The sequence below is a fragment of the Cetorhinus maximus genome, chromosome 6 (genome assembly GCF_964194155.1).
Source record: "Cetorhinus maximus chromosome 6, sCetMax3.hap1.1, whole genome shotgun sequence".
Lineage (NCBI taxonomy): Eukaryota > Metazoa > Chordata > Chondrichthyes > Lamniformes > Cetorhinidae > Cetorhinus > Cetorhinus maximus.
In genome coordinates, this window is record NC_135884.1 from 16,348,853 (window position 1) to 16,376,032 (window position 27,180).

General features: G+C 39.6%; 1 protein-coding gene across 3 annotated transcripts in view; it reads right to left on the reverse strand.

Annotated features, from left to right (window-relative positions):
• The window catches only part of mtmr14 (myotubularin related protein 14), a 67,950-nt gene that overhangs the window by 30,366 nt on the left and 10,404 nt on the right, over positions 1 to 27,180 (reverse strand). For all 3 annotated transcript variants that reach the window (XM_078543248.1, XM_078543250.1, XM_078543249.1), the window contains exons 3-9: positions 23,814 to 23,922; positions 18,809 to 18,884; positions 18,117 to 18,174; positions 16,493 to 16,615; positions 10,903 to 10,976; positions 9,745 to 9,815; positions 5,424 to 5,498 (exon numbers count right to left, since the gene is read on the reverse strand). In XM_078543248.1, coding sequence (XP_078399374.1) covers positions 5,424 to 5,498; positions 9,745 to 9,815; positions 10,903 to 10,976; positions 16,493 to 16,615; positions 18,117 to 18,174; positions 18,809 to 18,884; positions 23,814 to 23,922 — 586 coding nt within the window. The remainder of the gene's footprint in view (positions 1 to 5,423; positions 5,499 to 9,744; positions 9,816 to 10,902; positions 10,977 to 16,492; positions 16,616 to 18,116; positions 18,175 to 18,808; positions 18,885 to 23,813; positions 23,923 to 27,180) is intronic.

Here is a 27,180-nt window from a genome sequence, read left to right on the forward strand (position 1 = left end):
GGTCTCCGTTAAAAGTGACCTTTGAATAAATTGGGCCCACATTCTCTGGAGTTTAGAAGAATGAGAGGTCATCTCATCGAAACATACAAGATTCTGAAGAGGCTCGACTGGGTAGACACAGAAGTTGTTTCCTCTGGCTGGGGAATCTGGAACACGGGGTCACAGTCCCAGGATAAGGGGCCGTACATTTAGGACTGAGATGAGGGTGAATTACTTCACTCAAAGGGTAGTGAATTTTTGGAATTCTCTATCCCAGAGGGTTGTGGATGCTCCATCGTTGGATATATTTAAGGCTGAGACTGACAAGTTTTTGGTGTCAGGGAATCAAGGAATATGGGGAGCGGGTGTGAAAGTGGAGTTGAAACTGAAAATCTACCATGATTGCACTGAATGGCAGAGCAGGGCTCAACAGGCTGTCAAGTCTACTTCTGCTATGTGCTCGTGTGTGTGCAATCTTAGCAAGTTAGCCAGATTCAGAAAAGTAAATTCATGGAACCAGGCCTCTTGTTTCCATAGAGCAACTGGGTCTTTGCTTAGCACAGCAGAACCCAGTATAACTGGCACTATACTTAAAATCTTTAAGGGCAGGTGCTGCATCGAGGTCAGTTTACCATGACAGAAAAGAATTAACTGACAATATGAGAGCGCCATTATGTTAAAAACGTGTCTCCATTTTGAGAAAAGATGCTATCCCTTTTTTAGCTTCACTGTCAGGGTCCCATCTCTGCACTCTCACTGGGTTTAAAGCTGATGTATGCAGACTAGATTGCTATAGACGATGTAAATACACCAGACTGGCTACCTGAATCAAGTTTACTGGAACAAGATGCTTTAATCTGATAAGAGATTTGTAATCGTATTTTTTAATGCCTGTTTAAACTTAGAAGTACAGCAAACAACAACAGAATTGTACTTCTGAAGTTGGGGACAGTATTCTAATCTAAAACCACTCTAAACCTCTAATTTAAATGGACAGCTCTAGAGTAGTATGGAAATGTAACAAGTTATCTTGCAGTTGGAGGACTGTGTACAGTCTGGACATTCCATTATAAGAAGGAATTGAAAGCAATGGAACATGTAGGTTCACTAGGATATTACCAGGGATGAGTGGTTGCAATTATGAAGAGAGACTTCAGGAGTTACAAACATATGAAATTGGAGCAGAAGTCGACCATTCAGCCCCTCGAGCCTGCTCCGCTATTCGATAAAATCATGGCTGATCTGTATTGTTTCGAATTCCACATTCCCATCTACCACCAATAACCTTTGATTCTCTTGCCTAACAAGTATCTATCTACCTCCGCCTTAAAAATATTCCATGGCCCGCCTGTAATAACTTGATGGAGCAGGAGGATTGGTGAAGAAAAGGCTAAAGTCTATTTAGGATACATGTAGAGGTGCTTGCACACTAGACACGATCTCCCCATTGGAAGCCCTGCCCACAGGATTACCTACGCAATAAGCTTATTGGTTGAAGCTCCCATAATCACATGAGGGAGGAACAATACATCTAGTTACTACACTTTCTCCCCCTTAAGTTTCTTACATTTACAATAAAAAGTGTCAGGAAAAACATCAAACATTTGTACAGTCTCTGGTGATTATAAATCAAGCCTCTGAGGAGCTGAAACAGGTAGCTTCTGGTGCTGCTGGCAAAGGGAAGTGTTTAACCATGCTCTCAATGTCGCTGTCTATTCCTGGCCACCAGACGTAGCTACGTGCCAGCATCTTCATCTTTGATTTGCCTGGGTATGCACTGTGGAGCTCTGCCAAGAGTGACTCTCTATCCCCTGTGATGGGACTGCAACTCTTGAACCCCACAGCAAAGTTCTGTCTTGACAACTCAATTCAGTGTTTCTGGAATAAAATGGTCGTAAGTCATCAGGCACAAGTGTTCTTGGCCATCCTTGTAAAACAAAGTCTTTGACTTTTGACAGTACTGGGTCTCTGTTCGTCCAATTCTTGATCTGTTTGGCACATACAAGTGATGAATCCAAGAAATTTAACAACACAAAATCTTGTGGAATGGGTGTATTGACAAGACTACCCAGTAACGGACGACGACTAAGTGCATCTGCATTGGCTATATGTGAGCCAGGGTGGTACATGAATGTGTATGCAAAAGCTGATAGCGTCAAAGCCCAACGTTGGATTCTCGCCGATGCTATAGGCGGAATAGTTTTCTCTTCGCCGAACAAACCTATCAGCAGCTTACGGTCAGACACAATTACAAAATGTCGCCTGTGTAGGTATTGGTGGAGCTTCTTGACACCAACTGATAATCCTTCTTTTTCCAACTGAGAGTAGCCCTTTTCAGCTTGGGAAAATGTTCTTGAAATGTATGCAATGGGTCTTTCTGATCCGGTCTCCATTTGATGTGATAGAACAGCTCCTACACCATAAGGAGAAGCATCACACATCAACACCAGCTCTTTAGATGGATCATAATGTACCAACAAGCATGATGAATGAAGCAGCTTCTTCGTTGTTACAAAGGCTTCTTCTTGCTGTAAACCCCATGACCAGCCGTGGTTCTTCCTCAGCAACATATATAGTGGTGCCAGTACAGTGGATAGATTAGGTAAAAAACGGCTATAGTAATTAATCATGCCTCGGAAAGATTTAAACTCTGTCACATTACAGGGTAATGGTGCATCTTTAATTGCTTGGACCTTGTCTTCAATAGGATGTAACCCCATAGCATTCACTCTGTGACCTAGGTAGGTGACCTCTGATGCTTGAAATGTGCATTTTTCTTGCTTCAAACGCACACCTGCTTCCATAAATTTTCTTAACACTTCCTCAAGGTTGACTAAAAGTTCCGTTTCAGTCAGTCCAGTGATGAGAATGTCATCTAATTACACGATCACAAGTGGAAGTCGCTGCAAAGGACTCTCCATGGTTCGGTGAAAAGTAGCACATGCTGATGAAACTCCAAAAAGGTAATCAGGTGTACTGGTAGAAGCCTTTATGTTTTAATTGTCATGTACTCTCTTGACGTGCTATCCAATTCCAATTGTTGATAGGTATGACTCATGTCTAGTTTTGTATATGACTTGCCTCCTGCTAACTTGGTGTACAAGTCATTGATTCTAGAAGAGGGGTGTTTGTCTAACTTTGCTGCTTTGTTGACTATCAGTTTGTAGTCACCACATATACATATAGTCTGGTCTGGCTTGACAACTGGGACTATGGGTATGGCCCACTCAGAAACGGGGACAGGCAGGTTTATTCCCAGGTTTTCCAACCTGCACAATTCTGCTTCCACTTTTTCATTTAGTGAGTAAAGTCTGGCATTGAACATATGTGGTGTTGCCTGGGGATTGACGTGCATTTCAGCTTGCATGCCCTTCAGTTTTCCCAATTCGTCTTGAAAAGCAGTGTCATATTTCTTCAAGAGCTCTGGAATTCCATCAGACTTCAAATGGGATATATCTGACCAGTCAAGTTTTATTTTCTGCAGCCAACCTCGACCCAAAAGACTGGGCCCCTCTTCCCTTTACGATTATCACAGGCAGTAGGGCTGTCTGTTGTTTGTAGCAGACTGGGGCAGCAGCAATGCCTTTGGCCTGAATGGATTCTCCAGTGTAAGCTCTCAGCTTGGCAGGCGTCCGCTCCAATGTCAATGGCTGACTCCCTTCACTGAGGTACTTGAACATGTGCTCCCCAACAACAGTAGTTGAAGAACCAGTATCCAGCTCCATCTGCAGTTGCTTGCCATTCACTTGCACTGTCACTGTAATGGGCTCAGGATTAGCAGCAGTCACATGATACAGAGAGTATACATCAGCTGTAAAAGCCTCAGCCTTTGATGTGTCAGTCAGCTCAATTAGATTTGTTTGTTGGTTTGCTGTTTGCTCATCCTTTGCACTGCCGAACCAGGTGTCCTTTCCTGTGGCAATCATTGCATTCTGCCTCTTTGAATCTACAGACGTCTGCTCCAAGATTCCTCCATATCTGCAGCAAATGCGTATCTTATTATCTGACCTGTTACCATTGGGCTTCCCAAGTCTTCGTGCAGTGGGCATAGAATCGTGTTTAAAATCTGTTCTGTTTTTTGCACCATGCTCAGCGGCAGGTTTCTGCCTAACATGGAGTATGGCGCCATTATCCACATGCTGCAAATCCTGAGAGTCTTTCATGGCACTTTCCATAGTGAGAACAGGTTCCAGGGTGGAATCGAAGTCGGATCCAGCTAGCAAGTGGCGCTGTATGGCATTGTCCTTGGCTCCACATACAAGTTTGTCCCGCAGCATATCATTCAAGGCATCCCCAAACTCTCAGTATTCAGGTAACTGTTTCAGATTCACCACAAAGGTAGTAATGGACTCTCTCGGGGCACAAACTTTCAAATTAAACTTGAAGCGCTGCATGATCACAGAAGGTTTGGGCTGAAAGTGCGATTTCATGAGTTCCACTAACTCACTGTACAACTTAGAATTGAGTGCGTTCAGGGCAGTCAGGTTTCGAAACAGGTTTTTCCTTTTGCTTCCACATGCACTCAGCATGATAACTTTTCATTTTTCTTCAGCAGTAATCTCGCTCGCAATGAAATAGAACCCGAGTCGCTCGACATACTCCAATCTTCAATTTTAGCATCATATGAATCAATTTTTCCAAACAGCAGCATGACTGGCAAGTATTGTTCAACTTCATTTTACTCACATCAACCAGCGTGAAGTACGCAGAAGTCAGTTTTATCCTCGTTGCCAAATGTAATAACTTGATGGAGCAGCAGGTTTGGTGAAGAAAAGGCTAAACTTTATTTAGGAGACATGTAGAGGTGCTTGCATGCTACATGCGATCTCTCCGTCAGATGCTCTGCCCACAGGATTACCCGCACTATAAGCTTATTAGTCAAAGCCCCTGTAATCGCATCACATGATGAACGATTGACAGGGAGAGACAATACATTCAGTTACTACACCGCCTCCACCATCTTCTGAGACAGAGTTCCAAAGTCGCACAACCCTCAGATAAAAAGTTTCTCCTCATCTCTGTCCTAAAAGGGTGACCCCTAATTTTAAAAAGTGTCCTCTAGTTCTGGACTCACCCACAAGAGGAAACATCCTTTCCACGTCCACCTTGTCAAGACCATTCAGGGGCTTATATACTTCAATCAAGTCACCCCTCTCTTATCCAAACTCCAGTGGTAACAAGCCCAGTCTGTCCAACCTTTCTTCATAAGGCAACTCGCTCATTTCAGGTAGCTTGTTTATCTAGAGCTGAGTGGCTGTGTGGCTGTGTGTGTCTAAGTGACCATAACTGGACCCCATACTCAAACAGAGGTCTGTGCAGCACATTCCCTTGACCCTGAATACCTAGCATTTTCTTGGATCTGTGCTATTAATGTCAACCAGTGAAAAGCTGGATATCAAAGTTTATTCTGAATATAGAATCCAGCATTGCTGGAGCACACTCACCTGATAATCCTTCCAGTCAATGTTCAGATTCTCAGTCAGAGAAGGGGGGATATTCAACGGCGCATCAACAAAATCCTACAAGTAGGTACACGGTCAGCAATCAAGTGTAAAAGTACTCATTTTATACAATGCTTGGACCACTACTGAAGCGCAGAATAGCAAAGGATAACTGCAGAAGTTGTTATGATGGTCAATGCCTTTACTAGGTGTAAGTAGACCCTGGTACTGAATTTTTTTCATGAACACTCTTTCATTCAATTCACAAGCTGCAGTCAATAACCATACATGATTCTGTCTTCTTGTACCCTCAGACCTGGGAGGATTACAATGCAGTCCAACATGCACTAAAAGAGACATTAAAAGAGGAGGTGAATCATGAAGTGGTTGAGTAAGATAATTCATATTGTAAGGAATAAAAGCAAAATTTTAGGTTAGTTAGGCTAAGGGAAGGTAAAGCACCGGGGCTCAACAGGATACACCCTAGGGAGGAAATTGTAGGGCTCCTGGAAATTACATTTCAGGGCCCCAATGAGTATGGAGGTCTGGAGCGTGCTAATGCAGTGCCCATTTTTAAAAATTGAGAGAGATAATTTGGGTAATTACAGACCAGTTACCTTACCATCCGTGGTAGGGAAAAATTTATCCTTTAGTTAAGGGTGACGTTATTACGTGTCTAGTTTCAGAAAAAACTAATCAGCATTAAGTTGAAAAGGGTCAATCACATTTGACAAACCTCAAAATTCTTTGAGGAGCTGAGGGACGTGGTTGGGGGGGAGGGGGGGGGGGGGGGGATGCAATAGATTCAGTGTACACGGGATTTGGAAAAGTCTTTGAGAAGATACAAGTTGAGCATCCTTTATCTATAAATCTGAAAACATCCAAAAGTTCTTTTGAACTTCAAGAACTTCAAGAATCTTTAGCGCGTGAAGACTGTGACCCGAGCCAACGCAAGCCACGCCAATACGGACCTCGACGGCCACACCTAACCTTTAGCGCGGGAAGTCTAGTCGTTTGCCTGCATTGTTTCCCTTGTGACCCCTCTTCTAAAAGCAGATTCGCAGATGGCACCACAGGTAGGAACTTATTGCAGGTACACTGTATTTGTTATTCAATGGTACATCTTACTTTTCTAGCCATTTTATTTACTTTAGATTATAGTTAGCCTAGGTTTCAGCCATTGTAACGTAAGACCTACATGCGGCATCTGAAAACCGAAATGATATGAAATCCGAAACACAATTGGCCCCAAGGACTTTGGTAAAGAATACCTGCCCTGAACCACACATGGGTGATTACTAGAAAAAATCAAGAGGTATGGAATTAGGGAAAGGATAACAAGTTGGGTTAAAATTTGGTTAGAAGGGGAAAAACAGAGTAGCAGTTGAGTGCAGTTTTTCCAGAACAGGTGGAAGTGGCCCGCAGGTATCATTTCTCTTCACTTTATATATCAGTGATTTGATTATAGACCTAGAGGAAATGGTGTCAAAAGTTTCAGATGATACCAAATCAGGAAGTGTGGTTAATCTGTTATAATAAAGGAAGCTGCAAAGAGGAAGTGACAAGGTAGAGGATATAGCTAAAAAGTGACAGCTGAAACTCAAAGTGTGAAATCATACACTTTGGTAAAAATGAATGAATGACTATATTCTAAACGGCAGGAGGTCCAGTGCTGTGATAAGCAGAGGGATCTGGGGGTACAGATTCACAGAACATATAAGGCCTCAATTTCATCCCCTTACACGTCAATGAATTTCGAGCTCGGCATGACACTGAGCTGTTCTTGTGTTGCCTTCGTGCCTACTTCTTTGGCCAAGAGTCTTCCCCCAGCACAGCAGACTATCTCCTGTCTTCAGAATTCTCATTCCACCTAAACCTCTCCCTCTGGAATCAACATTCAGATCATAACCACAACTCCCATTATTTTCAGACAACAGCTATTGATAATGATTCTGCTGCTCCTCTAGACCCACCTTTTGTTTCCTTATTTATTTGCCTCACTAACATTCCTTTTGCCTTGTACCATTATCCCTTTTAGCATTTAATGTATCCTGCTTTCCACCCTATCACAGGCATTTCCTTCTGTTCTATTTCTCCTCCCCTGCTCTGTGTTTACTTAAAACACGTTATACATCTCCAACTTCTTCCAGATCTGATGGAAGGTCGACCTGAAACGTTAATATTTTGTTTCTCACTCTACAGATGCAACCTGACCCATTGACTATTTCCAGCATTTTCTATTATTTCAGATTTCCAGCATTGCAATATTTTGGTTTTCTACTAAAGATAGCATCCCAGGTTGCTAATGTTGCTTAAAATAGCTAATGGAATTCTATGTTTTATCACAAAGATACACAGGACATGAAAGCCAAAATTTAATGAAGAACCTACATAAAATCTTAACATTGTGGGCAATATTAAAGACTCCAAACTATAGGAAGAATATTGAAATTTGAGAGAGGTGCAACATAGATTCACCAAGATGACAAAATACAAATATAAAGACTTGAAATATTAGAAAAGTCCAGATTAAGGGGGAAGCTTTTAAAATTATCGATGGATGGAACAAAGTAGATAAAAGCAGATTATTTCCAGAAGCTGGAGGATCTAAAATGAGAGGCCATCAATAAAATAATTAAATGCCAGATTTAGAACAGAGAACAATATAAACGTGTTCACAAACACAGTTCTCAGGCAGTTGAATTCACTCCCGAGGTTAGTGGTTGAAACTGTCAACAATTATCAGTTGATGGGTGAAGGAAAGAAGAGGGGATGAAGGGATACAAGGACAGGATGGGTAAATATCATCTGGGCTATACATTCACAAGGAAGGTAAATGCCAACACTAACTGATTAGGCCAAACAGCCTGTTTCCACAGTAACTTATGTATTTCTATGCATTACAGATATACCTAATGGGCTGAATTTTTCCAACCCAGTGGCTTGAAGATGGCGAAACTGGACAAACGGGGCAGCCGTGTTGGAATGGCTCCCTGATGCATTTCTGCCTAAGGGGAAGTGTCCCATGCGGGGCATAGACCTGGATTGGCTGCCTGCACCAATGAGGTGGGCAGCCAATTAAGATAAGCACGGACCCAATTAGATCCAACTTTGCAGGCGTAAAGCATTTTGCTGCCAGTGAAACACATCCCCCCCTGTATGTGGAGGCTGCCAGCTCAATGATGGCGGCTTCCTTGCAGCAGGTCACAGGAGATGGAGGCTCCATACCCCAAAGAGGGGGCCGTCAGCAGGAAAGGCCACATCTATAGTGCGAACAGTGTATCTGAAGGGGCCTAATGGCTTTTCCTTGAATAATTTTAACTTTTAACACATGCCTCCAAGAGCACCTCAATGTTGAGACACCCTCACAGTCCCCAGCCTGCCTCAGCGACACCCATCTCTCCTGGTGGGGCTGCAGAGACTAGAGTTGCCGGTCCTCTTTTTGGGCCTTTAGTATCAGGATCCCACCTGCTGTCCTCAATAGTACTGCAAGTGCAGAGGCAGCCAATTAGGAGGTTGCTCCTAGCAAGATTGCTCTTCAGATGTACTGCTGGTAAGTGCGGGCTCGCGATCTCCATTTGGTCCTGATATTGGTGTCCTGAAGCCCACACAGCTCCAATATTTTTAATTTTATACATAATGTTTATTTTCACACAATGTCAAGTTTTAGAGTGAATTATAAATGGTTCCTACAAATGCATTTTCATGAATGGATTGAACACTTGCATTTGAGGAGTTTAAAGTACATTTTTACCTAATTATACCTCCGAAGCACCTTGGAATTTTTGCTACTAAAGCTGATAAATAAATGTAAGTTGTCGCTAAATTTATTTATCTATGTTATGGATGTTACAAACCATTTAGAATTCTCCTTTTAGCTGGTGGAACTACTAAAATGCATTTGTTCATGCTGAAGAAGTCTACATACCCTTCCTCCTAATGTCAACCAGCAGGCAGCAATAAGACTCCAGTTTACTGTAGAAAAACTGCCTCAATCACAACTAATGCCTGCTCCTGAGTCTGGCTTCATATCACCGGTAGAACTCAGAGCTAAGCAGACAGTACACAGTTTTAACAATTGTACATGCACATGTTCCCATTACACAAAAAAAGAGAGGCCAAAAAAAAATTCTGTATCTACAATCTACCCGCCATGCAAAACATCCTCTTTGATCAGGAACCTACATTCTAATTACATACTTGTTTTTCTCAATTGTGAATGGCAGGGAAAAAGGGTGTTAGCTGCGAGAAAGAAATACAACATGAACAGGTTGTGAGCAATGCCGGTTTCTACTTGCATGCCCCCCAACAGCAGTAAGCTCACCTGGTTCCAGTTGAATACCAGCCCCTCAGCTGTGTAATCGCGATCCTTGTAGTCCTTAAAAAATTCACAGCCTACAGACAAGATAGAAGAAAACTGTGACTGTTACGACAACAGTGCCTTTACTGTGCCCTGGACAATATTTATCCCTTAGCTAACAACAGTGAAACAGGTTCCAAAGAAGAGTCACATTGGAATCGAAATGTTGATTCTGTTTCTCTCTCCACAAATGTTGCCAGGCTCGCTGAGTCTTTCCAGCACTTTCTGTTTTTACTTCAGATTTCCAGCATCCGCTGTATTTTTCTTTTATTTTAGTGAAACAGATTACCTGGTCATTATCAATTTACTGAGTGTGGGACTCTGCTGTATGCTAATTAACCATTGTGCTTTCTACATTACCACAGTGACTCCACTTGAAAAGTACTTCATTGAGCGTAAAGGGTTTTGGGGCATCCTGACATTATGAAAAGCATTAAATTAATATAAGTCTTGCTTCCTTTCTATCTACACCTCAGCATAAATGTGATAACAATTAAAAATTGATAAGTTGGAGAATTCATGGTGAACTCTCAATATTTTGTAAACTTAAGATGAAAATTTGAGGTTGATCCTACATCACTCAGCATAAACAGATTTTTTTTTAACATCACAATACTGAATGGTTACAGGCAATCATTTCTTAATCCAATGTTTACTACCCACCTAGGAACAATTCGCATACAGAATTTTCCACATTCTTGGTGATATTTTATATATTCAGACCAGCGATAAAAATTGTTTCTTCTTATCCAAGTTTAATAAGAAAAATGTAACTATGTAGTCTCAGTAATCACTTCACTTTCAATTTGATAATTCAAAATGAACATTGATTCTCCAGGGTTAAGCTAATACATCAACAGAACAGTGATGGGAGGAAGACAACTAGTCCAATAGACTAGTGACGAAATTAAACGTCAACATATGCTCATTGGGCTCCCACAAACAGGCAGCTGCTTGTGCCAGTTTTCCTGCTACATTGCTGTCTTTAGACAAGGTAAAGCAAGAACATTGTTGATTTTAATTAATTAGCAAGTCTATTATTGAAAAAAAGGACAAGGACCAATGACTTTGACTGGCTATTATCTCTGCAAACATATTCAGCCCTTGCTGTGAAGTGGTTACCTGGGTAAGGTATAGATAACAAGGTAAAATCTGCATATCTCTGGGCTTTGTCCACCTTCTCGGATGAGGTCACACTGAACAAGGAAGAGACAGGAAAAAGATCATTATTACTTTGCCACCTTGTCACCCACCTGACAAATTTTGCACATTTGGTGCATTTATATGCTAAGCACAACAGATTCTATAAATGGAGAACAAAACATTGCTCTTCCTTTGATAGTGTCAAGCATTTCCAGGTAAAGGAAGCTGGGTGCAGAGTCCCATTGGGTGCTGGGAGGCTCACTGAAATCAGTCTGAAATGCAGCCCTCCACAAGAAGTGTAACACCTCTGTTTTACATACCAGGTATCATTATGGCCACTAAACAATTATTTCTGATTTATACTTATTCTTGTGCTATAGGCTCATGACCTAAACTCAATTCACTTGAGAGCGTTAAAGGCAGCTGACAACAGTCAATTTTCACCCCATCTGAGTTGGGTTCAAACCCTGGCCGTAGAATGGACAATGCCCTAATCCAATTACGCCACATCAGTAGAAATCAATTTGCACTATTCGTGAGTCTTTGCTGTTGCATAGTCTGAAAGGAATATCTTTTAGACATCCCACATGTCAGTGAGCACGAAGGCCAAGAGTAAAATTTTGAGATGAAGGGGATAAAAATAGGGAGGAGAAAAGAATATGTTCTAAATGTTTGTTGGTGGAAGCCATTGTGAAGTGTGAGATACAGCCACATGTAAAAAAAAACTCAGAAGGAAACTGTGCACACTTTACATCAAAGTGCAATATTCATTACAAGTTAACAAAACATTCAAAACATTATCATTCAGCTTAAAATAATTCACTGTTTTCTTTAAAAAACGGAAGTTAGTTTCATTTCCCTTTTAAAGCCCCAACCACAGACGCACCGAACGTTACATACAAACAACACTGTGCGCGTCGGTACAGAGCAACTTAAATGCATGTCCAAAAGTTTTTCTTTAAAAATAAATCTCAAAGCTCAAGATTGTGTATAATTTTAAACCCTTCCAGCACGACTGATTTCCCCAAAGATATCCTGTAGCACTGAGTCAAAATGAAAGTGTTAAAACCAGAGTTTAAAACAGGGGCTTGTTTCAGGAAACCAAAAATTGCACTAACTCAAGTGAATAAAAATGTTTCGAATTAATCAGTCTACCTAGTTAAACCAAAAACACTGGAAAAACTCAGTGGGTCTGGCAGCATCTGTGGAGCGAGAAACAGAGTTAACCTTTCGAGTCCATATGACTTCTTCAGAAGAATCTTCCCATAAAAATTAAGATGAGTCATATGGACACGAAACATTAAATCTGTTTCTCTCTCCACAGGTGCTGCCAGACCAGCTGCGTTTTTCCAGCATTTCCTATTTTTATTTCATATTTCCAGCACCTGCAATATTTTGCTTTTACCCATTTAAACCAATTTGAACTACGCTCTCCAGCATTGCCTGTGACTTGAAGGATCTACAACTCCCTATACTAAAAAACTACCTCATTCTAGACAACTATGCTTTTACATAACTGGAAATATTCATTTTAAGAGGGATTGTCAGAAATTTATATTCATAGCATTAATTAAAATTGTTTCCTGTGAAACACCTTCCATTTTAGATCTAACGCTTAAGAAGAGTCTAGGTAATGTCATTGACAGACAGGAGCTGCTTGTGTCCCAGAACAAACCCATTCACTGCAACGGAGTCTACCATTTCAAACGACTCTGCAAGCTGATGCAGAGCTATGTTACTCCAAGAAAATACAACTCTAACAGAGCAAGCCACAGTTCTAAAAAATGTTCTTGTGATGGCCACCTTATAGACAGTGTGTCTCATGTAGTTTCTCCATCAGCGAGAGGGTTAAAAACAAGCATTTGTCACATCTCAGGATAGTCAGTCACACCACTCAAGAAATATGGTGACTTCTTTCCACTACATTCTCATTGGATGTAAAATTACAAACCAGACACTTTTGTGACTTCTTAAAAATGTATTTTTTTCATGGGATTTGGGTGTCACTGGCCATCCCTAATTGCTGGACCACTGCTGGTGGTTAGCAATTTACCTGTGTCAAATAAATAAACTTTAGGTACTGCCATTCATCCCTACGATCAGATCTGTACAACAAACGAATGAGAATTAAATTATGCATAATCACAGGCAAAACACACCTCACATTCTTTCAGTTTATGAGCTTTTGATCGAATTTTAATAGTGATTTTTGATCATTAAATGCTATCTATTCACACGTCATAGAATTCAATTTTTGAACAGCCCTGAAATAGATGGTTCTTAGCAGCGATTTTATTTTTGATCAACATCAACAGAGCAGCAACGATTGCAGAATGAAGGCAAATTAGCAATTAGAATAAAACATCACACTCATGGAAGAATAAGCCTCCTTTCAATCCTGTAGCAGAACATCAAACATCTGGACTGCAACACACCACCACCTTCTCAAGATCAATTAGGGACGGGCAATAAATGCTGGCCTAGCCACCGGCGATGCCCACATCCCATAAAATTGAATATAAAAAATCTTCTCCCAACGAGAGGCAAATATGATTCCAATGTTATCACATTCAAAGCAAAATGCACAGAAGGTTCTTATTATGGCTATCTGGAAGATCCTCCACATACAGATAGATGGATTTAATATTTCCTGAAAATGCACTGACTGAACTTTCTTAAAAATTTCTGAGCAATTCTTGCAAGCCCTGATGCACAATGAGTAGCAATTCTTCCAATAGAAATTGCACACAAATGACCACTGTCAGTTCTTTTTCAAACTGCCAATTGATTACCACTGTTGGATGGGATTCATACAGGTGTGGAGGACATTGCTTTAGACAACAAGAATTGGTGTGGTAAATAAGTTCCTTTTAACTTTCAGATTCGGCCCCATTATACACATCAACATTCCAAAGCAGTATTTATTATGAAGGAAGCTGACAGGATTACTTATGGAAGCGAGTAAATGAGGCACAGTAAAGGTTTATATGGGGGAAAAAAATCATCAAAAGAAATAACATAAATGAAAACACCACTGCCCGCAGCTGTTTTAACCTAATAGATCCAGGACACAGAGTCTGACAAACTGAATTGATGATCATGCCACTGCCCAAATTTCCTCAAGCTGAAATATGTAAACAGCTGCTGAGAGGGATCAAAGTCTACCACAGTGAACTCTGTCTTAGATCGGACAAAGGCAGCTTGCCAAAGACTGACATACAGTAACATTTTACTGTTCAACCTGTAAGTCTTTGCAGTGAAATAGGATAGCACAATGATCTGTGTGAAAAATTGGGGACTGGGACCAATTATTTAGATAATCACATCACTTACAGTAGGAACAAAAATTATGGCTATTCAATGTCAAACCTGAAGCCTCTTTGCAGAGCTGCATGTTTAGTCGAAATGGCTGCTCTAGTCAAAATGGGACATTAGCTACTTTCAAATTTTCAATACTTGGATTCAGAAGTTGTATATCAACTGAAAACTATCAAAATCTAACTGCATTAGGTGCCTCACACACTGAAATGCTAATTGAAATTTTAATCCAACATGTGGGAGTGGTTAAGTAAACTAATTCCTAACTTTCACTTACATTTTTATTAAATTAAAAAAAACATGAAATGCCAATAGAATTAGATTTGGGAGGATCAGAGGATCTCAAGTGCAGCATAAACGGCAGCAGTTTGGGCTGAATGGCATGTTTCTGTGCTGCTTATTCTATGTAATTCTACACAATTCCATGAAGTTATAACTGACTAACAGCAGTATGCGTTTTAAGATTTCATATCATTCATCTGAGAATGAAGTACCTCCAGAATACAATGGCTAATGAGATTTATAATGCACACACACACTCATGCTCTGATCAGGGAGTCAGGCAAGAGTTGGAATACACTCTGGAACAATGTAGAGTTGTGAAAATGTTCAGAATCCTCAAGATTTCAGAAGCAGATTGCATTGTTTTATTTTAAAAGGTGAGGATGCAGAATAGCAAAAATGAGATGTCTAAGATTTTCATCTTGCACTCATCAGGACACCTTGCTGGGCTCGCAGTGTGGTGCATTTACGTGTACTGGAAGCTGCATATATTAATACACAGGGCCTGTTCTTTTCAGACAGAAAGAACATGTATAGCACATTATGCCTGTTTCAACTAAACAAAATAAGTGACAGCCATTCGCTGACTCATTCCTCAGGCAATGCCTTGAACAATCAGGGTCAAGCTGCCTGGTTTAAATTTCAAACAATGCTTGGCAGTTAATTGTCAGTCACCATCAGTGTGCCACTTGTCAACCATCAGCACTCTCTTCACATACAGTATAAATTGTTGTATTCCCCTTATATTAGTGTTCTTGCAAGTGTCCTGATGAGTATAAGACAAAAAGCTTAGACATGTCTCTTTTTTCAGCAATGCCCAAGTTCTGTACTACCAAATGACCAGCAAGATTGTTATAATATTATGAATAGCTAAGCCTGGCAGTCAAGATGATCAATGGCAAAAGTCACGGCTAGAAATATTAGTTACAGAATTATAGAAAACATAACAGATGCCTGGAAATTCATTACACTCAAGGGTTCACATGGCAACAAAGTAGAAGTGATTTATCCACACGATGGTACCCTAAGATTCCATTTCAGCCTCAATAATGCATGGAATTTTCAAGAAATATTTCAGAGAGTAATACAAAGCTGGTTTGTCAGCATTGTAAAGAGAAAAGAGGTCAAGGTGTCAGCACTTCAGATTTTCAGCATTTTTATATTTCTAATATTTATGAGGTTCCTCGTTGGAGTTGGCATCTTTTATTACAATTAATAAATTGTTGCTCCTGCTGGTAATCACCTCCATTACCTCTGCTGATTTATGCTATGCAGTTGTGCTTCACATGGTAAGTGGGGGCTTGTTTTACAAGATAATTAAAATAGAGTTATGAAAATTAGCTTAAATTGTTTTAAATAATTTTTTTCCCTGTGATGTGGGCAATGCTGGCAGGTCATTTATTGCCAATCCTTATTTACCCTGTGGGTGTTAACAGTCAACCACAAAGTGTAGAACTGGAATCAGATGTAGGCCTGACCAAGTAGGCGGCAACTTCCTTCCCTGAAGGGCATTAGTGAACCACTTGGGATTTTATAACAATCTTGCAGATTTCATGGTCATTTTTTTTTTTGCTGCCAGCCATGCATTAGCATAAGTTTATTGAATTCATTTTCATAACTTGCCCTGATGGGATTTGAACTCATGACTGCTGGGTTACTAGTCCACTATCATAACTATTAAGCTTCGGTAAGAATATTTTACTTGAAGGGAATAAACAAGAGAGAGGAGGAAATGGCTGCAAAGCATCATGCACACTTGAGGATTTTGTAAATGTCAGGGCAAACTCAAGTGGTTTAACTAGTCATCCAGACCATAAAGGAGAGCTATAACCTTGAACATACATGTTAGTCTGACTTCTATATTTTTTTCCCTCAGAATTTCTTCTGATACTACCATTACTATGCCTCTTCCTCACTTAGATCTGTGTCATAGCAAGCCATCAAACTAGTAAACCCAGCATTCACTTACTTCAACCCAAACTTCACTTTCTTCTTCTCCACCATCAGATCACAGATGTAATGAACAGAAAGATAGCGCAGCAGCTTTATGTCATGACCTCGGACCTTATCAAATAGCTGGGAATCACCATTCCTGGAATAATCAACAGAAGAAAAATGAAGCAAGGTCAGAACAAAACCAAAATCCCGCGTCATCTTCAGTGAAAGTTCTCCAGTGACAGATAATCATTACTGAGAACGTAAGCCCATCTACTTCTGAGAAAACAATTTATGATTGAGTTGCAATGTTTGCGATTCTGCTGATTCTTATTAGTGTATCATTCATATGAAGGATGAGTCACAACTTGATGGTAAGACATACTATACAGCCATAGAACTTAAACAGCCCTGGTGTTCAAGAAATATTTAAGGTAAAATAAGTTAACATTTCTTTATAAGCATAAGCTTAAGTTCAACTGGGTGAAAGACTACGTAGGGCGTGAAGGACAAAACTATGAAAGATGGAATTTAATGTGGGCAACTGTGCACTTATCCACTTTGGACCTAAGAAAGATAAATCACAAGTACTTTCTCAGTATGATTAAGGTGAACCACTGATGAGAATGCATTCTTGATTCCCGTAACTTGAGAAAAAAGGTCTGACAGCATATTTCTAGAACCATAATTCCGACATTCACAGACAAACTTATTTGCATTCAGTCCTGCATTACCTTCCTACATTATTGTAGCTGGTCTGAGGCTTTGCATTATCAACAAGAAGCTAGGTTTGAAATGCTAAATATGTAAACATGGCTGAAGTTTTAGAATGTGAGGCGTAAGGAAAATTTGCATTTTTAGATAAATTAGAGTAGTTTGAATTTCAAAGAGATGGTAAGATAGCACACCTAGCCAGAAGAAGCTAAGCCAAACAGTGTGTTTATTTTTCCCAAAGGCTACTGATAAAATTAGTACTATGAAAGATTTATATTATGAGAGAAGTAAAGTTGCAAAGACATATTGGGACAATGGAATTCGCATTAAAAAGGGAGAAACATGTATAACGGAGATGAGGCTGTGTAAGAGGAGAAGAAATTCTAAGATCTAACACAAGTGTGAAAAGCCTCCAGCCTCTGTGCACCAAGTTGCTGTCTACAGGAACTGAAGCTAAGAAAACTCAGTTTGAATGCAGCTGTCCAGGGTATTGCGTTGCTTTGCCTGAGTCTGTTTAAATCTATTTTTTTCTTTTTACTGTTGCCTTAAAGGAGGTGTAACTGGGAGCCCGATTAATTAGGAATCTTAGGAGTTATTATAATAGTAATTTGTAGACTTATCTATGTGCTTGAAATCTTTTCTTTGGTTAATAAATGTTTAATTTAGTTTTCTAAAAAGCTCTGAACTCACGGTAGTCTTATTACTTCTGAATTCAAGGCAGGCATCTCGAAATAAAATACAAATTGCAAAACAGTTGTGACCACGTGATCAAGTTTCCCTCGTGGGTTTGATCTGCCTAGCACAAATCATCTGCCACATCATAACAATCCTCGTCAGTTGAACAAATTCAAGGGGCTGAGGCTATAGTCTAAGTTCATGTGCTTAAGACAAACATTAATATCATTATCTATTCCTAAACCTAATACTGGAAGTAGTTCACTTACCGTACTGCATAATCATCAGGCACTTCATCAGACTCTGCTCCTGCATCATCAGATCCTCCTAAGGAAAGAGAGAAAAACAAAGATCGCATACATGATTTAAGGTAATCAATAAATGTGAGGAGATTGATATAAGTGCTCCTATCCTCCAAACTACAAGGCTGCACTGAGCTTTAACAGATCAACACAGCTAGTACTTCAAACGCTCAATTTCAGAAAACTATGCATACAGTTCAGTACAACAGTACCATTTCCAGCACATTTGAACTATGAAAGAGTTAGTGCTCAGTTTAAGAGCTCTGGCTCATGTGGAGCATAAATACCTGACATGGACAGCTAGGCCAAATGGCCCATTTCGATGCAGTAATTATGTAAGACTATATGTATGCTCTTGTCTGAAAGCAAGGATAACCTGGATCTTATATTGCCACTGCCCAACTCTTCTCCATTCAGAGGGAGAGCATAACTTAGAGTACTGGCTTCTGCATAAATACTATCAATGTAATGTCAAATCAGCCTATTTCAAGCCAAGGCAGAAGAGTGAAGGTACAGTCAGGTCTCTTTGCCCCCCAAACAACACTGACATCTTGCTTTGTAGAAAAAGACATTGATGCCTTCAAAACATTTATACTCCTATAATTAGCTTGGTCAGAACATACATGTACATCTAATGAATTAATTAACTCACTATTCACCTGAGAATAAGTAATTGTACCCACTGCGTCCATATAGTTCCCCCCATCCAGCCAGAGTTGCCGACCGACAAATATGCTGCAATAGGAGAGAGAAAGAAATGAAATTAAACCTTCAAAATTGAAAACCAATAGCACTTAAGTAAATAACTGCAGTGTAACAAATAAATATGTTCATAAAGTGCACACTAGAGAAAAGCGCATTTTAACTTGTTTTTTGTCCCAAAATTATTGAGAAGTATTTGATTAAAACTGACAATAAAAGCAAAGATAGCGAAATCAAGGTTTACACATATTCTCGCCTGTAAATTTCTGTTCATTGTTCATTTTACTCAGTAACTTTGGCCATGAATTTGCCGTCAGTGACGATGATTGCTGTTGAACTCAAAAGAAAGCTGCTCACAAAGATCTAGCTATCTTTGTGGCTAAATTCCCCTTTCTCAGTGTCTGTTTAAGTTTGGTGCCAAGTTATGGGGATCGACAGGCATCCAGCAATACTGATGTTATAAAGCAGGATAAAAGCCGTACACATTGAAGTATTTTCACAGGTAGCAAACCAGGAAGTAAAATTCATGATTTTCCTTCATCTTAATTAAATTTTCCAGAGAGAAATCATTTTTTTTTATTCCTTCACAGGATGTGGGCGTCGCTCACTAGACCTGCATGTGTTACCCACCCCCAATTACCCTTGAGAAGGTGGTGGTAAGCCATGTTCTTGAACTTCTGCAGTCTATATAATATAGGTACATGCACAGTGTCGTTAGGAAGGGAGTTCCAAGATCTTGACCCAGTGAGTGAAGGAATGATGATATCGTCCTAAGTCAGATGGTCTGTGCCTCAGAGGAGAACTTGGTGGTGGTGTTCCCATGCCTCTGTTGCCCTTGTCCTTCTAGGTGTAGAGGTCGTGGGTTTAAAAAGTGCTGTTGAAGGAGCCTTAGTGAGTTGCTGCAGTGCATCTTGTATATGGTACACACTGCTGTCATTGTGCATCGTTGGTGGTGGAAGTAAATATTTAAAGGTGGTGGATGAGGTGCCAATCAAGCAGGCTGCTTTGTCCTGGATGGAGCTTCTTGAGTGTTGTTGGAGCTGCACTTATCCAGGCAAGTGGGTAGTATTCCATCACACTCCTGACTTGCGACTTGTAGATTGTGAACAGGCTTTGAGGAGTCAGGTAGTAAGTTATGCGCCACAGCACAGCAACAGTATTTACATGGCTGGTCCAGTTCAGTTTCTGGTCAATGGTAACCACCAGAATGTTGATAATGGGGAAATCAGGGGTGGCAATGCCATTTGGATGCCATGGGGTTAAAGTAGATCCTGAAACATTATATACAAATTTTAAAAAACTTAAAATTGTGGAATTTCTTATCATGATGGAAATATTTAACATTCTACAAATATAAAATTAGTTTTTCAGGGCCAGAGGGGCTTTTCACCAGCAATTAAGAACATAGTACACCGTTAAAAACCCAGTTACACCTCATTCAACAAGGTCTAACTTTTTCAAGTTTTTGATTAAATTAATGGCATGAAAGGGTGAATTCTTGTCAGTTCAGTGATTTCATGTTGATCCCAATCTGGGGGCACTTCAACAGCATATCCTATGGAGAAGTGTTGAATCACTGAAAGCAGCTTCTGGATTTCCGTTTAACTGTGTTTCATGCCCTAGAAGATTCTGCCAGTTTCAGAGGAGTAATGACAGAGAATTCTTATGGCACAGCCGATGGTAAAAGCTAAGCTGCTCAAACCCCAAAGGGAAACTTGAAACAACTGCCACAACTGTTTTCCAATTTGTATATATTTCGAGATGTGTGCCTTGAATTCAGTAGTAATAAGACCACCAAGTCTTATAGGTTTCTCACAAAACTAAATTAAACCCTTATTAAATAAAACAAACTGACTTTAAGCAAAAACATAGGTTTACAAATTACTACTATGATAAAACCTAGCTCCCCTCGTTAATCTAACCCCCAGTTACACTTACATTAAAGCAACAGTAAAAACAACATGGGTTTAAACAGACCCAGACAAAGCACACACCCTGGACAGTTGAATTAAAAATGAGTTTTTCTCAGCTCCGGTTCCTTGTAGACAGCAATTTGAGGCTTAGATGCTGGAGGCTTTTCACACTTGTTAGATCTTAGAATGCCTTCCTTCCTACACACAACCTCATCTCTTTTATACACATTTCCCCTTTAATGCAATATCCCACTGTTTCACTATGTCTTTGGACTTTTACTCTCTAATAATAAAAATCTACCATAGTACCAATTTTACCAATAATCTTTAGGAAAAATAAACACACTGTTTCTTAACCCTCTCCTGGCTAGGTGAAACATTTCACCCCCTCTTTTGAACACAAGCTACTCTGGTTTATTTAAAAATGCAAATTTTCCTTTTACACCTCACATCCTACAACTTCAACCTTGTTTACCTGTTTAACATTTCAAAGCTAGCTTGTCTTCTGATACATCAAAGCCTTCAGATCAGCTGCCTTTAATTCAATTAAGACACACACACACAGATCCCACTATTACTCTACAATAAATTTCAATAACATAATGAAAATTATTATATCTTGATAGGATGCTGACAGTTTCGCCATCATTCCTACTGCAAAACCCAGGCATTTAATTGTGAAAAGACACTGCAGAGTCACAACATTTAGCAGAGAAGCTGACTGGTAAGCAAATTCTGACAGGAGACACTAAACATATGAATTATTTCAGGGAAAATCCATTAGGTCCAAGATTGTATCACTTTGATTGTGCTCAATCTTTCTGATTTTATCCCTCAAGTCCTCTCTCTCTCTCAAGAATTTTATATTTGTTGTCAGTTTCAATAACATTCCCAGTCAACTTTTGTGTAATTTCCCTCCTTACTCCTAACATCCTACTTTGTAAACCTAGCATTTGAAACCTTCATCACAAAAACAACTTTGCGAATTCCCTTCACAATCTTGAAAATTAAAGAAACAAACAGTAAATGTTTCCCCCAAAGTGGACAAGTCTAATTTATCATTCCTCTTAAAATTTCTGATACCCAGAATATCAAGGGCTATGAGGGATGGGCAATAAATGCTGGCCTTGCCAGCGACACTCCCAACCTATGAACAAATAGAAAGAACCATCATGATTGCTTACTGTTGTTTTCCGGTCAAAGGTTATATTATCTTTCCTATGAATACATGACCAAAACTGTACAAAACATCCGGATTGAACTCAACCAGTGCTTTGCACAAGCATCCCACTGACCCATCCCCTTTTCTTTTCAAATGTTGGGGTGGAAAGGTTGTGCATTTCCAGATTTTGTTTTTACTCAAAAATAACCTATTCCATTTGTGCTAAATCCTCCTGAAAACATAACCAATACCTTATTTACCTATGGTTGTGCAGCTAAGCATCAGACTAATTGTTTATAAACCTACGATAACTCAGTCTCTTTCTTGATCAGCAATGTTATTAACCTGTTACACTTAACAAAAATTCCTATGTTCCAAATTAAATTTCTTATACTGAATTGCAACTACTACCTACTAACCTAGTTACTTAAAAATGTGCGTGTTCGGATTCTTACAGTTCCACACACTATAAGATTGGCTTTATCGGCAACCTTGTAAATAGGGTCCGAGCCAGTGCTCACCATGCAAGCTTGATACCGAAATAGGGTGCATCAAAGACATCCTGTGTGATAATGGCAACCCTGATATTCATTTCACACTGTATATCACGCAACTTCATGAACGGGCCTAATGCCATCACTTTTGGCCCTGAAAAGTGCCCAGTTTACCTCAGGTTATCCTGGAAGGGCAAGGTATTTCAAGAATTTGAGCAACAGGTGAAACTACCTGTTTCACGCTGCTACTATGCAGTAGCAACACAATTGGTATTTGCCACTAACAGGATGCTGCCCTCAAGCCAAAAAGATGTTCTATCACATAAATGAGTAATGTGGTATATGAATTTCAGCGTCAGTGATGCTAGGTATATAGGCCGTACGTCCCAAAGGCTAGTGGATTGAGCAAACAGCATGTCCCTTCCGCTGTTCGCAAGGTATAGACCATACCTAACCAGCCCGTACTTGCAAAACTCAAAACACAATGTCTAATATTAGACGTGATTCCACGATTGGACATTTGCTAAATAAGTCTCAGTGCGCTACAAATTATGCTGACAACCAACTTAAGATTGTCAGTTGTACTCGCAGTGTGATGCATTTGCTTGTACTGGAAGCTACATATATTAATACACAGGGCTCTGTTCTTTTCAGACAGAAAGAACACATACATGCATTGTGCCTGTTTCAGTTAAACAAAATAAGCGACAGCGATTCGCTGGTTCACTGGTCAAGGTGCTGCCTTGACCAGAGTCAAGTTGCCTGGTTTAAATTTCAAACAATGCTTGGCAGTTGACTGTGAGTCACTGTCAACTGGTGCATTCTCCATGGCAATGCCTCTATCAATCAGAGTTCACTTGCCAGCCAATCAGCACTCTCTTCACATGCGGTATAACTTGGTGTTCCCTTTGCATTTGGTATTCTTGCGAGTTGTCCTGATGAGTGCAAGATGAAAAGCTTTGATCAAAAAGTCTTTCAGCAATACTCAAGATTGCTATACTGTAATACCAAAGCTGATCATATTAAAAGTAGGCAATGAATAATGAGCAAATATCTCATTTTTAAAGTCAGAAAGTTTATGGGATTACCTTATTTCCCTGAGAATTTGGCAACTCACATTTTTTAAAACTATCCAATTATTCACTTCTGATTTCAAAGCAATTACATTCCATTCCACAAAACATCAAAAACCATTGTCATTCTACATCTCTGCCGTGTTTTTCAGTTTACCTATACACTTTTCTGCTTACCCAATTTCCTTCCTAAATTACATCTTTTAAATCAAGCTTATTAAGCGAGTTACATAAAGAACCCATTTCTTTCTGTGTCCCACTCATTTTACATTTTAAATTAATATTTCAACAGGAAACTCAACCAAGGAGAACAATTATACCTTTCCTTGGTACAAAATGACCGGGCAGACAAAACGACTACGACATCGTGCCATCTTACTACGGCTCACAAAGTCCTGCAGTTTGCTTGTTTGAACTGTGCTCTCAAACCTGTAAAATATAGGGAAAATATGAAAACCAAAATTAACCAGTAAAACTACAGCATTGATATTCCATCCATATGGAAAACATACCACAGGGAGAATAGTTTTGCGCACACATGGTGATGTCACTTCTGCAGCAACAGCAGTACAGTCTGGGTAGCCTTACACAACGTCAGGTGAGACAGAGACACGGACAACAATCAAAGATGAAGGAAGATTAAGAATGGGGTCAAAGAGAAGTAGTGGCTGTTGGGTAGCATTTTAAGAAAAATGAAGAATTGAAAGAAGCATGATTTTTTTCACTGTTGGAGATTAAGAGGAAATTGTTCATACATTGCACTGCAGGAAGAATGGTGCTTTAAGCAATGAGGTTCAAGTAGAGAACACCAGCAATCTTTCACACAGTAGAACTGTTTCCACTTCAAAGTAATATAAAGTATAAACAGGTTAGACTTCATTATCTCTTAATGACTAAATGAAAGGAAGCATGTTGTAAAAATGTTCAGCAATCTGTATTTTCTTTCTCCAGTGGTATGTGGTGCTGTCATATGACACCCTACTTATTCTAGTAGAATCAAAATGGATCAATGGGACAAACATTACTGGGAATTTGGCCATGTGACCATTCAAATGAAAAATCAACACTAACTACAACTTTGCCAGGTTGTCAAATAAAACCTAGTTGCAAATATATATAAAAAAGACATTAAACAGTGCCCTTTCATGCTGCAGAAGCGCTAATAAAAACAAGTCGTTCAAGAACGGCCTGTTTTTTTCAGGTAGTGGCAAAGGAACAACATCTGCCATTCACCACGCCGGCAGCTGTCCAGAGAGTTTTCGTGGGCTTTTGAGAGACTTGGTGTCACCTGCTGTCTGATCCAGTGCAGCACCCTTTACAAGGGATCTGTGACATGTGAGAGCAGGGGAAGCAACAGCAAGGCTTTTCAAGCAATCAAATTGAAGAATCCTCACACAGCCACGCAGAATCTAAGCCAGGAAGAATAAAGGAGGAGGCATTAATTAGATTCAAATCTTGTACAGAAAGCAAAAAAGATTGGAAAAGCAAGGTGGGATAGGAAGGGAGAGAGAGGGGAAGGGAGAGAAAAGAGACTGGCAAAAAGGTTTGAACAATTTTTTATTTTTTGAATGTCAACCTTGGTTCAGTTGGTCACACTCTCATCTCCAGGGATAGTCCCACTCCAGGGTTTGAGTACAAAAGTCTATGGTGGCACACCACTGTAGTATTAAGGAGAGCTGCACTGTCAAAGGTGCTGTCTTTCACATGAGGCATTAAACTAAGGCCCCATCTGCTTGCTTCTATTTCAAAGAAGAGCAAGGGGTTATCCTCAGTATTTTGGCCAATATTTATCCCTCAATCAACATCACAAAAACACAGATTATCTGGTGATTATCACCCTGCTGTTTGTGGGAGTTTGATGTGCACATATTGGCTACCGCTTTTCCTGCGTTACAACAGTGGCTACACTTCAAAAAGCGTAATCTTCGTTGACTGTGAAGCACTTTGAGATGTCCAGAGATCATGAAAAGTGCTATATAAATGCAGAGATTTTAAAAAAACTCAAACATTAATTAAATTCTGAAGGATTCTATACTTGAAAAGTCAATTTCCATAGTCAGAGCGGTTGCTTGTCAATAATTATATCTGATCGTGCTGTTAAAAATTCACTTACACCTGAAAGCACCAGCACTTTTTTTTGCCATTTTTAGTGGCTAACTAGTGGGTTAGTACCAGGACTTCACACCTATTGATTTCATTGCTGAGTCGATAAGTGAGGTACTATTATGACTGCAGCCTGTAGAGGAGCAGGGTAACTCAGACTGTAACTTCTGAATTTCCATATTTAACTGCACACTCCAGACATTGGTGCCCAATTTGTAGTGAGCGTTGTTAGCCTTGCCGTTATTCTCTTCATAAAATCAAGGCCAATATCTCAAAGACAAAACTACATGGGTGCAAATAATCTTTTACATTAAGGGTGCAGATATCTCCCAAGAATCTTTAACAGAAACAAAAATATAAAATTACCCAATAAAAGAAACTCCTCAGGAGTCTTGACATTTCAGATTGGGTAAAGGTTCTAATTTGCACTCAGCTAATATCACCCAGAAGCTCAATGTGAGCCTGCAAAGTCTCAACATGGTTTAGCACTCCTTACATTCCTGCTGTTAAATATCAACTGGCATTAAGTTACTTTTCAAAAACTTGCCCGTCTCAGGACTCAGTACATAATGTGTATAATTGCTGTATTTATACACATTATGTACTCTATAATAAATAGCTTTTTAAAAATAAACTTTAAATAGGAAACATCAAATGGGAAAGTGTTTTACATTGAAGTTATTTTCTCTGCAGTATTATTATTCCACAAGCTACTCAGCCAAATTAAGTTGAATAGTATCTGTTAGAATTAAATGGGTTTTACCTGTGTACATTCCACTAAACACTGCAATTTAAAATAAGTCTGGTTACCTGCTAAACATGAGTTATGCAACTGGAGTTGGTTGTTCTTTATTAGTTGGTTCTAATGGCCAGTTTCTAAGAACATTATTGAACCCATTTGCTTATGCACCAATATGGCCTAAAGCCAAAATTCCGTTTGAACACATAATAAACAGACTTTCCATTATCAAGTACAAATGTTTTCTTCCCCTTTTCGTTGCAAATAATGTATTGCTATAAAAAGAAACTCCCCATACACATAGCATCAACTCTTGCCATTAGGACTGTTTCACTTCTGTTACTGCTCTTAAAACATCCGCCAATCACCACCACAGGGTGTATCTTTCAACACTTGTAACCCCTTCTATACTTTTTAGATGTGATTGCCTAGCACTAGCATTTGGTCACATTAATTGTGATCAGTGGACATGTCAATGAAATTTGTTTATATATAATAGCGATATCTACAGCAGATATCAACGCATGAAAAATATTTGTTGTGGGAGGGTGTTGGGAAAATTTGTTTAAAGCCAAAGAAAGTTTAATTGATTTTTAAGCTGGCCTGTAACGTTCCTTTTAAACTGTAGCTGAAGGAGTTTCACTGTCTTGCAATTCAAATTACAGCCATTTCTGCAAAAGTAATGGCAATGAAGCTGATCAGTGGCAGCAGCCTCCTTTGGTATTCAATGCCTAATGAAACAAACACGTGGATTACTGTAGGCCACTTCTCATTGTTTGGGTCACTTCCATTCTCTAGTCAAGATAGGGAGCAAAAGCAACAGTTTAAAAATTCAAAACTATTTT